Source organism: Oreochromis niloticus, linkage group LG15 (assembly GCF_001858045.2).
Source record: "Oreochromis niloticus isolate F11D_XX linkage group LG15, O_niloticus_UMD_NMBU, whole genome shotgun sequence".
NCBI lineage: Eukaryota > Metazoa > Chordata > Actinopteri > Cichliformes > Cichlidae > Oreochromis > Oreochromis niloticus.
Window position 1 is genome coordinate 3713641 of NC_031980.2, and position 15808 is coordinate 3729448.

Genomic DNA, 15808 nt, shown 5'->3' on the forward strand with positions numbered 1-15808 from the left:
TGGGAACTGAAAAAATGAAGATATGAGATTTTAGCTGCTCAACAGTCCTGTGTCGTTTTTGCTTTTTTCATGATGTGCCAAAAATTATCTATTGAATGGCCCAGACAGCACTCAGTCCTGTTCACCACCAGGACTCTTCTATTATGGTGCCATGATGTTGGAATAGATGCAGTATGTGGTCTTGCTTTGGGGCTTTTAGCCTTTCTTTTGGTGGGACAGTGTAGAAAAGACCAGAGGAAGTTTTATGCACGATCTTAGGGTTTGTTTGTTTTGATGCAGTGCCACCTCAGGGCCCAAAGACCATGCACATCCAGTATTGCTTTTTGGCCTTGTCCCTTGCGTACACAGATTTCTCCAGATTATCAGACTCATTTGATCACATTATTTATGGAAGAGAGTGAGATGAGGCCAACTTTACATCATGGAACATTATTCTGAAATTGTTGCACAATTTGTAGTCACAGTTTTTGCAGATTTGTGAACCTATGCCCATCTTTACTCCTGAGAAACTCTGCCTCTTTAAGATGCTCTTTTTGTAACCAATCATGCTACTGACCTGTTGCCAGTTAACCTAATTAGTCCCAAAATGTTTCTCCAGCTGTTTTTCAGTACCCCTTACTGTTGTTTCTAGCCTTTTGTTACCATTATTCAAAGTTTGTGGAGATGTTTTGCTGCCATTTAATTCAAAAGGCGCTAATATTTTAGTTCTAACATTTGATATGTTTTCTCTTTTCTCTTGTGAATAATTTTACACAACTTTTTCAGAATTGGGGTTGTATATCCGGAAGGTTTAAAAAAAGTGGTCAAAACTGAGCATTATGACTACATGAAATATGTTGCTGTGATGCCGCTAATGTGAAATATCTGCTTACAGAATCCGATGTTTATCTGGATTATTTCTTCATTGTTGCTCTCTTTGTCCTTCCCTGGCCCTTCCTCTTATAACAAAGAAACTATTCCAAGTGCCAGTCATGCCTGAAGAATAGAACTGTGCGCCTGCTCCATAGCGTACCCTCCAGCTGTCATCTCTTTTCAGATCAGATCAGGAGGAACCAAAAATGAAAGGTGCATTCCACCTTAAATCTAGCTCAGACTGCAGTCCCTGCACCTGCTTGAGAGAGGCTTTATGGCAAATTGTGGGCACGATGGCACGGTGTTGTTTTGTGGTGGTAGGGTGAACTCTGGCTCATATTGCCCCTAGTTCTGCAGTCCTCCACGAATGGGAAAGGTGGCCATTTCATCTCTTACATTATTATATTAAAGTGTCTTAAACAGCATTTCTATTCGCTTATTTTTTGAATATTTTTATATAAGATCAGAAGGTCTGCTCTTACTGTGCATGAAAAATGCTACTAGCTCTGGATTTTGAACAGGATTAGTCCCCCAGTGTGACACATATCTAGCCTGCTGAATGGTTGGACACTTAATAAATGGTGAAAGCAGTAAAAAATTTAAGAATTCAAGGCAGCACTTAAGTGGATACCAGTGTGAGTTTAAATAACCAGGGACAGATGGATTTCACTTCTTATTCTTCGGATGCAACATGAGAAATTAATTGTTACTGACAGGAGAAAGACAATAATGTAAAGTGATGCCTCAAAGGAGGTCTAGATAAAATTATAATGCTGCATGCTTTATTGCTTCAGCCCTCCGGATGCAGAATCATACGTTGTTTTTGTAAGGTGTATGTACGTGATTAAAATCTTTGGAACGACATACAAGTATGCTATGGATTTCTAAACACAGCTGAAGAATAGTCTTGTGTAAATAGCTGTTTGCTGCAATAATTGTAATACATTATCTGGCATCAAGTGTACTTTATTCCTTTCTGAGCTGTCTCCTGTGCTGGTTGTGGCTGACAGCAGTTTCGTGACTGGTCATTAAGAGGGTCACTAGAGAACACCATTACCAAAGATGAGGCCCATCAGCAAGCACTGGTTGACTAATTATCCTCTTTGTGTTGTCTATTTCTGGGAGACCAAATATAGCTTTCGGTTGGTGCAATAGTTGTCATTGCTTTTCTGCTCTCATTATGGACAAGTACTTAACATAATGTACATATACTGTGTGCATAATCACATCTCACGTTTAGAGTGGAAAGATGAAACCTGGCTAAAAGCATTGGAGGGGAGAGAGGAATGTGAGATTTGAAATTTGACAGACAGCATGCAGGCATATCCTGATTTCCTTTCAGTGTGTGCCTATTCATATCTTTGTGGGGAGCGAGAGTATTCAGGCGAAAAGCTTTACTCAGTATGTGCAGTACAGTGTGATCTCTGCCTAATAATTTTAAGGAGCTGTGATCCTTAAGTCCTTTGAGAACCAAGCTTACATATGTTATTGATTCTGCATAAAATCCCAATTTGGCCGATTTAGATCATCCAGTGGCAGAATTATAAAGCCTAGTAGTTTATGAATATTAAAGAGTCCACAGTGGACTAACAGTTCAAATCACAGCTCAGCTCATGTAGACATGTGGTCTTATATTCATGACTTTAGAGTACATTGCATGGACTAACCGTAATTAATATGTGCCTAAACTTATTGTTACAATAAGGTTCATTATATATTTTTTTTTACTTTATGAGGTTTCCCTCCCAACACCCTTAAGCAAGACATGTACCCATAATGTGGAGTGTGGCTGTGTAAGCAGGTCCAGGTCCCTGCAACGCGAGTAATATTTTTGTTAGGAACTGAGCAGATTTTTCTGTATTTATTTTTTTACATTTGGGAACAACTTGTTTCTTTGGGCTTAGAGTCTGTGTGTCTCAGCCACTCATGGTAATGGCTAAAAAACTGACTTGTGATGGGGCCCTATGTGTTTTTTTTCTTTCACAGTCTTTCTGTATCTGTCCTTCACTCTGACTTTGTTGCTGTGGTTTGTGTCTGCTCTGAAAAAGCAGCAAATGAAGGCAAATGCCTTGAAGTTTTACTGCATTTAGCATTCTTGTTGGCTTGCTGTGACACTTTAACTGTACTTTCAAAGATCAGGCTTTGGTTTGCTCTTTCCTCTCAAAACCCCAAGCACCATCTGTTGTCATTAGTGTCTAACATCCATGATATAGCAGGACTGCTGTCTCTGTCTGCCTCTTCCCTGTGATCTATGTCACCCGCTGCTTATTACCCTTTGAGGAAGGCCAAATGTCCACATTTAAATGCAGTGAACTTGTAATATATGCTATGACTCTATGTGGGCAAGGAGAGATGGTTTGTATAAAATGTACAGTATTTATTTTATTTTTTAAAGAAGCAAAAATGAGAAATGGATTTTTCTAAGCATTAGTCATTGTGGAGGTGTGTTGTTTTGGGTTATCTGTCCAAAATGCAAGATTTCTGTTAAAACAAAAAAGCTAGCCTTGTGAACATTTTGTGCTTGCTTCAATTAATATTGTTCCATCTTGTCTCTTTTCCTTTCCCCTTTTCCTCACAGATCATGTAAAGCGGAAGGTTCGGAGGCGGCCATCGTGGGGGCGGGGCATCATACGGAAAAAGAAGAACTACAAGAAAGGGACAGAGGAGGAAGAGGAGGAGCCTGAAGCAGAGGTGGAAGCAGCAGGGCCCAGCGACTCATGTTTAACACAGGATGAGGAATCATCTTGCGATATTACAGGTCCCCAACCCAATGGCCATCATCCACATGTCCCCTCCACAGAAGAAGAAAGCTCCAATGAACCCCCTGTTGCAGCTCCCGATAAATCTCCAGATGCTAGCGAAGCCAGAGAGGCGCCAATGCCTAAGGTTGAGGAGCCTGCAGCTAAAGAAGCAGAGCCCGAGATCACAGGGAAACACACCGAACCACATTGCCTTGGTGGTAGTTCTCAGCCCAACATAGATGGGGATAACGAGGCCAGTCGGGCTCACTTCCAGCCTTTGATTGAAATGTCGGTGTCTTCAGATGCTGAGGACCAGCCTAAGCACACAGAGGTTCTCCTGGTTTCACAAGTGGACTGTGTGAATGGAAATGAGTCAATGGACAGCCTTGACTTGCAGAGCCTCAAGGGGAGCAGTGAGGCAGAGACAAGGACTCCTCAGAGCACGGCTGAGGGCTCTAATAGAGCTGAACAGGATGAGCACAAAGACAAAAATGAGAGCAAACCAACTCAGGAGCAGCATCCTCAGGATGGAGTGGCAGTAACGGAAACTGTTGAGGAAGATCATAACAAAGAAGGTATAATGCCAGTCTAAGAGTTCCAGCATTAATATTGGTTAACACAAATGTAGAGCTTTTGCTTGCAGTACACTCTTTTCATTATTAATGCTTTCTCACACTTTCAGAATCCAAATATATGTGATGAGTTAAAAAGAGCGAGATGCAATGTCAGGGCTACTTGTTCTGATCTCTTAATTTGACTTGCTAATTTTTAAATTCTAAATGTGTTTTTATGCAACGCTAACAAACATCTGTGAGTTTTTAGACATTCAGCCAGTGGGTTGCCTAGCACTTATCTATGATAAATTACTGTTGTGATTATCATCCAGTTTTTCTGATTTATGTTTGGTTTAAAATAGGACGCAAGACTCAGTAGTGAAACATAAGTAGCATTAGCATTTATAAATACTATTCTTGGCTTGGATGCATTTCATAGCAGAATGCCATGGGCTTGAAAGTTATATGGATATGCTACACCTCCTGATATGCATCTTTGGATGGTTTTCAATTTTTAGATTTTCAGCAGTGGCTGCCTTTCCTTTGCTCCAATATATTTAGTTTCTTTGCCATGAAACCTTATGCCCTTTCTACTGGGATGTTGTGTTCAAGTCAGAGATGAGCAATAAGTTTTTGTTTGATTATGGGCCTGTGGTTTGGCTTATGATGAGGCCAGCTGGAAGGCTGAGGTAATGGTGCTGATAAAATATGAAGAAGCCATCAGAGGGTGACATGATCGGACAACAGAACACAAACTGTGGCTCCTGAACCAATAGAAAAACTAAGCTACTCCACCCCCATCTCATTAAACACTGAGGCATGCCTTTTGTTTTCATCGTGTGTCTTGAACCTTTGTAATAGATGGAAAGGAAAGAAGCCAGATGTGAGATATTGTACACTTTAAAGCTGATAGTAGCTTCAGATCATTTGTTTTTCTGCTGTATAGTTGCACTGAACCTGTAGCCATGACATTTTAAATGTATTTTTCTTTGAATAGCTTTTGAATGAGAAGAACAAAACTGCATCAATTTAGTTAGTTTGCTTAGGTTATTCAGTTACTCTTGATTGCAATTAAATATTTAATATTTCTTTGGTAATTTATTCATTTGTCTTGTCATCGATGTCTTCGAAGTGGGGACATTCAACAGTAGCTCATCAGAGCAGTTGAAGGAGTCCGCTGAAAGGACCGAGGAAGAGCCACAAGCAGTCCCTCCCCATCCTCCAGTGGTAATTGACCACCAGCGACTTTTGGTAAGAATTTTATTTTTTAAGAAAATAAATAAACCATTATGGCCATAACAGGTGTAGCAGCACACCACATGCACTTAAGCTTCCTTACATTCTTGAAAATACTGTAATTTTTATTGGGGGTTTTTCCGAGGTTTGGGATAAAGTGCTCGAAATTGCTTAAAATTGTAACTGCACTGCTTTTGTGATGAATTGCTTTCTGACTGAATAGTTTGCCTCTTAGAAAAAGAAAGAAAATAAGTTGGTGAGAACCTCTTCTTTTCCATAAAATAAATACGACTCCACTCAAGCATCACCTGCTGCTTGGAGCCTCTGTGTTTGGCTATAGTGTGAGCTGCTGGTGCTTTTGAAATATATGCCTTGTGATGGAACAGTGGGTGGGACATGACAACATGCTGGGAGGTGGCAGGTTTAATGAGCGTTAGTTTGATGATGAAAAAGACAAGGTCATGGTTGAAACAAGAGCAAAATCTGTAAGAGTGGCCTCCTGTAAATTCTACAGGATGTGGTGGGGGAGCTTTTGTCACTGTAGCTAGGCTAGCTGTCACCATGGGTATGTTATCCAAGTATTATGGGGAAATACAGTTTTACTGATGTCTGTTTAATTGAGCATCAGTGTAACCATCTTTGACATAGGTCGAGAATTAGATGTGGTCTAATGTTACTATTGTGGAGCTGTTATTCCTGGTTTAAGAATGCTAGTCTTGTGAAAGCCTAATGAAATACATCTGTGTATGCGTTTGTACTGGAAAAATGAATAAAGGTTATGTTTTAATCTTTAAGTAGCCCAGCATAGTTTGATACATTATTCTTTACGGTGTTTTACTTGAAATTGTCATTCTTTTTGGAAAAAATATTGTTAAAATATTTATTTAAATAGATCAATGCAATCAAGTATGATCAGTATCAAGTATTTATGAGCACCTCATTTATGAATACCTCATTTATGAGGCGCTGGCGAAGCTCGAAAATACCTTTTTCCAAGCACTTTTTAAGCATCTTATCGTTTAAACACTAAAATGTTAACAGAAAAAATAGTGACCCTTAAATTTTGTTGAAATGGCAGCTTAATAATTCAAAGCTTGTTTGATTCAGACTGAGACATTTTCTTCAACTGTCTGTTGTGACTTTATTTTAGTACTGCAGCAGTTGTATTCAGCATTTCTAATTAAAATACAACAAAAAATTCTACTTGAAAGTTTATAAACACTGGCCTCTAGTCTGCATTCGCTTATGCTTAAATAATTGGCTGAGAAAAGGCTCCCACACACACACACACACACACACACACACACACACACACACACACACACACACACACACAAATAGTACTCAAACATTTTTTAACTTTTTTCAACCATCAAGACTTCAGCTTTTTAAAATCCTGTCCACACCTCATTGCCATCTTGTTGATTTTACACAGCCATCATTCTGATTCAGACCATGAAGGATGTAACAGCTGGTGTGATTTGGCACTGTGCACTGTTACGCATTTGAGATTTAACAGGTAGTGTGATCTGTATAAAAAATGTTCTGGTAACACAAAGACAAACATTTTGTAATGAGGAAATAATAGTCACAATAAATGTCAATAAATGAGCATTTCTTATGATTTAAATCAATTAATGTATCCAGTTAGGATTTCAGCTGTTTCTAATCCGAGTTGCTTTGTTAGAGGACTGGAAGAAGATTGTAGGATCTTGCAAAAATATTTAAACAAATTAATTTAATTCCCCCCAAAAAGAAATGCGCAGTAGCCAATCCAATTAGTAGATATTCTTTCGAATTTTCATATAAGTAATACTGGTGTTATAAAGATGGGATAAAAATAGGGTTGCCCCTTTTTTGGTAAACACAAATAGCTTCACTTTGATCACTTTAAAACTATAAAATATAAATGTTAAACAAAGATGTATTAGTTCCAACACTACCAGCTGTGTACTGTCACATTTGAAAGTGCATAATTAGATTTTGATTAAGGAGAAGATGAGCTATAATCAAAAATGTTGAAAATATGCTTTTGTTTAGTCTTATTTAAGTTCATTTGGCTACTTGTTGCAATGTTGTTAACAGTCTGGGGGAAAGGCTTGCTTTTTATGTTTTCTCCTCCCTTCTGTAATGGAAACAGCTGTGGCTCATTTGTATTGTCTTGATTGGTCACTCTTTGAATTATATGAACCATTAAATCATCTTGTTTGTGCATATTTTTATATGCAAGTGAAACTCTGAGAGGGAGCCAGTATGAGGTTTGTTCTGACCAGTGTTGGAAATTGCACTGTCAGTCGTGTTCATACATATGGCTGATAAAACTGCAGATGTTTAAAAATTGCTGCTTTTCGCATCAGGATTACTAATCGGTTAGCCTGGTTCTGCTGGAGGTCTCTTCCTGTTAGGAGAGTTGTTCCTTTCCACTGTTGCAAAGTACTTGTAACATTTCTCTGCAATAGTGAAACATAAAGCTCCTTGAAGTTTTATGTTGCACTATGAATTGGTGCTATGTACTAAATGTAATTGAACTGAATTGATTTACATTTTAATATGTGTTTTATTGATGTAAAACACCAGTTTATTGTTGAGTCTGAGATATCACGCAGCCATTTGCAGCCCTGGCAGATTGAGCACTCCTCTCTGACTCTGATGCAGAGTCGTAAACAGGCAAGCTGCAAGTAAGTTGCACAAAGAAAGAAAGGGGAAAAAACAAAACAGTTTTTAGTAAACTTTTATTAAATGCACAAGTTGCACAACCTCATCCATTCAGTTTTAATTGATGTTAAAATCAATTATCATTATCATTATCATTATCTACATTGTCTTGCCTTTAGACTATTCAACGTTTCTAATTAATCAACAGGTAGATTACGCCTGGAATGTCCCACGTTTTAACTTATACCTTTGTGTAACTTTAGAATATAGGAAAAGTTGAATAAAGTCTTTGGAAAATTAGAAATAGAATTAGAGAAAAAATTCCATTGGAATATCAGAAAAAAAAATACCAGAAAACATTGTTTTTTTCTCTCGCTCTTTTTTTTTTTTTTTTTTTTTTTTGAATGGGATTTAAGGTATTGAGGTTGAGGACGCGCAATCATGGGTGACCAGCCTTAAGCTTTCACCAGATCCATAGGTCTCTTCTGGAGCTGATGCTGTCACACTGCCCTTCTCAGATGAATAACTTCTTAAGCTTATCCCTCCTTTTCATTCATGCTACAGTTACGCCACCGTCGCTTGTCGCCTTCCATCTTTCAATTATCGACCTTTTGTATCCCTGCCCTCTGAACATAGGAGGGAGCCAATTACAATGGAAAGGACGAATTTCACATCTTTCAATCAACAGGTGTTGTTCCAGCTAAATTTGAAGGAAACAAGGTTATGACTCAAACATGAGCTTCTCTCTGCCCCACTAGATCTGCCAACTCGTCCCAGGGTGTGTTCAAGTAAGTGGAAGCATGTGAAGCAGCTCCGTGGTACTTTGCACTGTCACGCCAGGGTCCCACCTAATACCCCAAGTGTAAATTGGAGCCTCGGCTCAGTGGGCCCCCTTGACAGCACTTCCCACTGATCGGATGGTTGGGGAAGGGGGCGCTGGTTTTACAGCGCTCTGTGTAGTGTAATTGGTGTAAAAGAAGTGTCCTTCTGACATGTGCTTACGTCTTTCCTCAACGCTCCGAAGAGACATCCAACTATCAAGCCATTATCTAGTGGCTTTTACACACATCCCATGGGGATGATGGGGACCGTAGGGGTACATATCTCTTCGAGCTGAACCTGACTCCATCTTTCAGCCTGATTGACAGGCTTTTTAGCTGGCCTGATCTTAGTGCTTCAACTGGCTGCCCCTATGAACAGCCACACATAGCACTAATCTGGAGGTTTATTTGTTAGCAGGGGGAAGAAGGGAGATATCTTAAAGAAACAGATTGTGAAAAGAGGGGACTGTGAATAATTGCTTTTTCATCCCAGGCTTACGGAACAAATTGAATTTCCGGTGCGCAGGATGAGAGTCGCCATTTAAGCAGATATTTGCTGGCGGGGCTGGGACTGGCACGGTGCCTGATGTGTGTTAGGGCCCACAGTGAGTGGTGTACTGTTCCCTCACTCTTCAGTTGTATTCATTGATTGTAGAAGCCTTATTATTCCTGACTTTTAACTTGATGGAAGAGGCTCTGAAATCTCTCTGGAATTAAATACCATCAGAGTGTTATGAGTTTGTTCACAGACCCTACACGCAAAGCCTGTAGGACGGAGATGGTATTATTTCAGTATTCACACCCTGCCTTTCAGAGCCATTGCGCAGTTATTTGCTCTGATTCACTTAGTAAAATCAAGTTCTGTTATTGCCAGTTTCTCTGAAATGATGCTTGATGCTGTCTGGATCAAAATGAATTCCTCAGTATGAATAAATAGGTCCTGAGGCTTGTTTCTCTCCCTACTCCAAAACGTCTCTCATTCTCAGCTGTTTTCTTTCATCAATAATCAGACACTTGTCCACAGATGGGCTAGGAGAAGTGGTGCTGAGGATTGCAGATGAGAATTCAGTAACAAGAAATCCAATCTGGCCCCAGCAATTTTTCCTCCATCTCACCAAGAACACACAGATTATCGTCTGCTCTGCTGTTTCCTTTAGCAGCTGCCCAGAAAAAGCCAGTGTTTCTAGTCACTGGCACAGTATGGAGTCTTTCTGGCTTGATGCTTAGTTTCTACAGCATGTCAGGATTTCCTGTTTTAGAGAAGCTTGTCAACAGAAATGGCCCTGCTTCAGTTTGTCATCTCCCTTCATTTTTTAGTATTGATAACAGCAGGGGCCCCCTTTGGCGAAGTAGCCATGCCTCGTGCCTGTTCAAAAGAAGACAGCTTAATAGTAGTGCCGGACCATCGTTTTGATTGTCAATAAAAATAGATGGCGTTTGAAGTGCTTCTTTTATTTTTATTCATTCCCACTGATTGCTTTGACACATCTCCCATTTGCATGTAATTGCATATCTGTGCCTCTTGGCTATGCAGGTGAGGGTCACTTGTTTGCTCACACAACATAAACATACCAGTTAGTCTGTCTTATTTCTCTTCTAATAGTTTGCGGCCAGATTTATTGTGCCCTTTTGCATTTCTCCCATCTCATGCATCTCCTCAACCTTTGGCTTAGGGTTATACTGTGTGGGATTTTGTACGTCTTAATACCCATACAGTACATGAAGATGGTATTTTTAATGTCTGGTTACAATGTATAATATCAGGGCTGAAACAAACAGTTTGTCCTGTTCCCTGAAAGAGAGGACAAGAACAAGGTACAACACATAAGTATAGGATAGCACTCCACCGTGTGTCCTGGCTGAAGAAACCTCTATTCATGTCTTTAAGGTAGAAGCCTTGTGATGACATGCGCACGGCCCTGCCTGCACATACACCCTGCCATCACAGTCAAGCTGAGGTGCGCGGCAGGGCAACCTTGTGTTGTACCTCGTTCCTCTCCTTCAGGGAACAAAGTCATAGATATAACTGTTCCTTTTCAGCCGATTTACTCGGGACAACACATAAATATGGGACATGTATACAGCCAACGAACTGGAGTCGGACCACTAGCACCTTAGTGCGTGGTAGATCCAGCAGAAAAGACAGCAGGAACCTCCAAACGATAGGACTGAACAAAAGAGTCCGGTGATGCCCAACTAGCTGCAGCACAAATATCACCTACGCGGGGACCCCTTTAAAAAGAGCACATCAGCTTACATTCCCCTGGTGGAATGTGCTCTCACCCCCTGGGGCAAAGCGAGACCCTTGGTGCTGTACGCACATGAGGTAGCTTCCATAATCCAGTGGGACAGCCTCTGTTTAGACAGAGCTCTACCTCTTGCTGTATTAGCGAAGCGGGCAAACAAATGGTAACATAAATGCACACAGAGTGCGCTCAATGTAGGTAGATGGTGCGCGCACCGGACACAGAGAATGAGGCATCCACTGTCATGAGAAGAGAAACCGCACCCCTGAGGACGGGGCCGAACAGAAGAGTTCTGCCCTGCTTGCTTCGGTTTAGTGTCCATTTCAAAACGCTGCATAGGAAGACTCAAAATTAGCGCACCGCAGGCAGCCTACGCAGCAGCTGCACGGTGGAGGCCAACACCAACAGAAGCCGTTAAGCTAAACTTAAGCTGGCAGGACACATAGCTAATTTGCTTTAGCAAGCCATCCCAACTCCGCAGAGGTGTTCTTAGCGAGGTGAAGAATGTAAGAACTGGGGGATGATTTGATGGCAGGTGGTATACCTGGCTTGCATCAAGGTTTCTTCAGCCAGAAAACGCAGGGATGTGATATCCCATACTTACGTGTTGTACCGAGTCAATTGACTGAAAGGTAACAATCCTGTTAAGATGCTATTGCAGTTGTTAATTTATGGGCAGGCTGCGATTCCAGATCAGTTATATTGTGTGTTAATAATGTATCGTGAAAGTAGGTCTGTAGTAATGAATTTCAAGCCTCCGCCACCTCCTCACTGCTCAAATCCTATGATAACAAATACCTGCTGTAACGCTTTAAGCTGCACTGCTTATTCAGATGAATCCAGCTTTACCAGGCTGTACAAGCTTTTGTATATTCCAAAAGCATACCCTCATAATGCACAGACGGTGTGAAACGCTTAGTGCTCGGTCAGCATCTTTCACTGTTTAACACTTTACTCTTCCTGCACACTGGTTGCACGACACATGGAAAGGAGTTTGTATTGATTACCCTTTATTTCCCTCGAGCTCTCCCCAAAGTTTAATCATATCAGTTCATTAGCAAATCCTTTTCCATAACCTTGACCTAAATCTTTTCTGTATTAAATTTTTCTCCCCTGTGCATTTGTTTGGTAAACATATCTTCATCTGATAATTTTGCTGGGTGTATGTGGAGGTCTGTTTGGTGGTGTTCTCCTTTATTACCTGGTGATATTGGATCTCTCCTGTCTTGAGTCTGTAAAATATGAAATTTCTTTCCTCCTTTTCCTTCCTTATTTTTTCCATCTTATTATCTTTTCCCCCCCCAATTGTAATTTTTATCTTGTAATACTTTTTTTTTTTTTGCCAAGGACTTGCCAAATGAAACCTGCAGATTTTAAATTTGGTCATTTTCACATATCTCAATGTTCTATATTCCTACCCAGACTCTGTGAAAGTATTTCATGTCATGTATGGACTATTTGATTTATAAGGCTCATATTGTTATCAGTGTTTTTGAGTAAAAAAAAAAAAATACTCATTGCTCAGATTTTTTCCTCCTAATTGAGATTGAAGCCATGTGCTTCAGGACATTTTAGGTCCTGAGATAAAGTTTGAACTATCCCAGGCAGCTCTATTCTGTAGAACAACATTTAAGATGTATTAGGAAAACCACTAGGATTGACATTTCTAGATTAAAGTCTTAGAATAGTTTAATTTACCCCCTGCCCAGGAAACCAGCCCTTAGGTCTCTAAGTTTTCTATCAATTAAAGTTAACTCCTTTATTGATCTTTGTGTGTGAGAGAATATAATAACATTTATATACATTTATTTTGATTCGTGATTTATAATTTTTGTGTGTGTGTATGTGTGATTCTGAGTTCAGTGTTCTACTCATTGTGTAAGTGTCTGAGTCACTGCATAAACCTAATGGCACACAGAGCATGATGTGTTCATTTACATAGGTAAATATTAAAATCATCAGTTAGAAGAGAGTAATGCCGTTCTTAAACAGTATCAGTGGACTCATTTTATTCAGATATTAGATTGCATACTTTGCACAAAAGACGTTACCATATATAGCATCGAAAAACCTTTTTCCTCCTATACTAAAGTAAAGAGAATTCACTGTAATCTAATGGCATTTTCCTGTAAAGCCAAGCGTTGCATATTTAAGATGAGTTGTCGACCCCTGCAGCGGTTTTTACATGGGCAACTGAACGGGAACACCATTTCATTTTAATGTTCTGGGACCATGGTAATACGATTCATCATGATTGTCCCTGACCCTTGTAACACTATCAATATTGCATTATCCGTGTGACCGAGTGCCCTGTAAACCACATTATTTGCCACCATGACTTTTAAAAAATAAGTAAATCAGAAAATCCAAATCCAGTGTCTGCCTCAGCTGAAGGTAACAAACAAACCAGAATCATTAATAATTCATTCATTTGCTACTATTGGAGACACAAAATCTTAGTTAACAGGAAGAGCGGGCTGAATTGTTCTTAGAGGCAGATATTGAAGGCTTAATAGCGTCCCTTGTGACGGAGACTGTTGGGTTTTGAGTCCTTGTTGTTGAGTTTTTTCTCCTCCCTCTCTGCCTGCTAACCCTCTTCTCTCAGCCAGTGGTGAGGAAGTCTCTCCAACACACATGTGCGTGTAGATAGTGAAGCCTTCAGTGATCAAAGAAGACCCTCTACTGTATCACAGTCAGCTCCAGTCTGCATGCCTGACTGTGTACAGCATGCTTATTTGAAAAAGGGATTTGTTTGCAAAATACCTGAAGCATACAGCGACTGTAAATCCAGTGGATTGCACTTACATTCTGCACATTTTCGAGATTTTTAAGTGGAAATACTGCATTTTATTAAATATTTGTGCTTGCCACGTTAACAAAAGCTCTGAGTTTGCCGCTAATGACACTTTATACCCTTATTCAGCCTTGTTGTCTAAAATCGCAGGCATCCCACCCCTCCCTTTTGAATCTGTGCTCTTAAGAAGCATAGATAGAGATGTGGTAAAGAAAAGGTTGTGGGGGAAGATGGAGCAAGGAGTTTAGAAGGGGTGAGGTTAAATGGCCCATGTCAGCAGTAGTCTTTAACGCATGGGATTACGGCCCTTTTGTGTGCTGTGAGCTCACTCAGTCACTGAGCCCATGTAAGACCCTCTCACACCATTTACCCCACAGTGTCGCCGACACCCTGATCAAGCTGACAAAGGCTGGGAGTGCACTGCTGCAATCAGCCTGGTAACAGTAAGAGGAGAATAAAGCGAAGAAATGGAGAGAGAGAGAACAAAGAGGGGAAAGAAAGCCGCAGAAGAGAGGAGAATGCAAAGACAAATACACCAGAAGCAAAGACTGTTGTGCAATAGTAATGTCGGAAATGCAGTTGAAGAGGAGGTGAGAAGAGGCTGTGTGAAACAGTGAAAATGGCTTGAGGTGAGAAGATGAACTATCTCAGGAGAAAAAGGTGCATTATAAAGTAGAGAAATGCACTTAAAGCAAGAGTTGGAGAACATGATGAAAAATGGAAAGAAATGCAGTGGCAGTGAGATGAAAGGAAGGCTGGCTGACATTATTACACATGTGAGATGGGTCGGTAATGATGCTAATTAAAGCTTTTATCCATGTGTTGTTAAAACCGGCATCTCACTGTGATGTGCTCCATTTGGACCTCTTTTATTAGTTCTTATGGCTGGATTGAAACTATGAAACCTGATAGCTCCCCTGATGTTAGGCCAGAGTTAATGTGAAAAAAGTACAAAAAAGACACCAGTAAAATATATTCAATATGTAGCAGCTGATGGCACTTTTTTTCCCAGTGTTGCAGAGATCATGATTATCGCTCTGCATGAATTCTGAATATTAGATTTTTTTCATGTTCTTAGCTTCTTTATGTAGACATTATTTGTCAAGGGACTCGGTTATTAGATTGGCCAGGTGGAAGTTCTTATGAAAAGGGATATAACCAGTGATTTTCTATACTACCAGATGAAATTATGAAAGTTTGAATGTTTCAAAGGTATAATCTTCTCAAAGCCCCGTTTTCTGGACCTTTAGGTTCTATATGGTGTGCATTTAGCGGCTGTGCTTATACAGAGTCTGGTGTTCCGCTTGTAATCATTTCAAAAGCTGAAACAGTAAAAATAATGCTTAGTTTAAACACCCCAATCAGAAGAAACACGCCCGCTTTTTTTCAGTTTCAGGGGGATGAAATAGACCTTTGCATAAACTGATTAGAAGAAAACTTGTACAATGTAAGTAATTTAACCTGATTGCATTCTTCTTTCCACATGCCCTCCATCTTGACAGAAAAGTGCAGGAACATATGCTTCTCTGCTTTTTGAATATGGCAGCCTGCGAGCGCAGCTGTCAATCTGCATAGAGATTGTTTTAAATACAGTGTTTTCAGGAATTAAGAGTGTGATAATAACGGCAACTACTGTGGCGAACAGATGATGGCTGTCTGTGTTCAGGGAGCTGATTAAACATGTGACGTTTACTGATAACTGTAGAAGAAGGTGAGAAGTAACTAACAGGTGAAACAAAGTCTTGAATCAGACGGACTTCAGCCACTATAGAAATGTTTATGTGACTGAAAGTGAAGCTGTAAAAGCTTTTTCTGATGTTCTGTCACACTGTGGTTTTTCATATTAATTATTGCTCTAACACATTTTTTTAATTTTATTTATTTGTGGTGCTTTATGATGTCAAAGAGA

The 15808-nt window shown here is 40.0% G+C and overlaps 1 protein-coding gene across 2 annotated transcripts in view; it reads left to right on the forward strand.

Moving 5' to 3' along the window:
- Nucleotides 1–15808, forward strand: part of atad2b (ATPase family AAA domain containing 2B) — a 68730-nt gene that overhangs the window by 40359 nt on the left and 12563 nt on the right. The window contains exons 25-27 of one of the 2 annotated variants that reach the window (XM_025898583.1): nucleotides 3431–4168; nucleotides 5280–5398; nucleotides 14277–14518. In XM_025898583.1, the coding sequence (XP_025754368.1) occupies nucleotides 3431–4168; nucleotides 5280–5398; nucleotides 14277–14357 (938 nt within the window). In that variant the 3' untranslated portion in view covers nucleotides 14358–14518. Of the gene's footprint in view, nucleotides 1–3430; nucleotides 4169–5279; nucleotides 5399–14276; nucleotides 14519–15808 lie in introns of those variants that run through there. The other variant, XM_005449769.4, reaches the window with a different exon arrangement.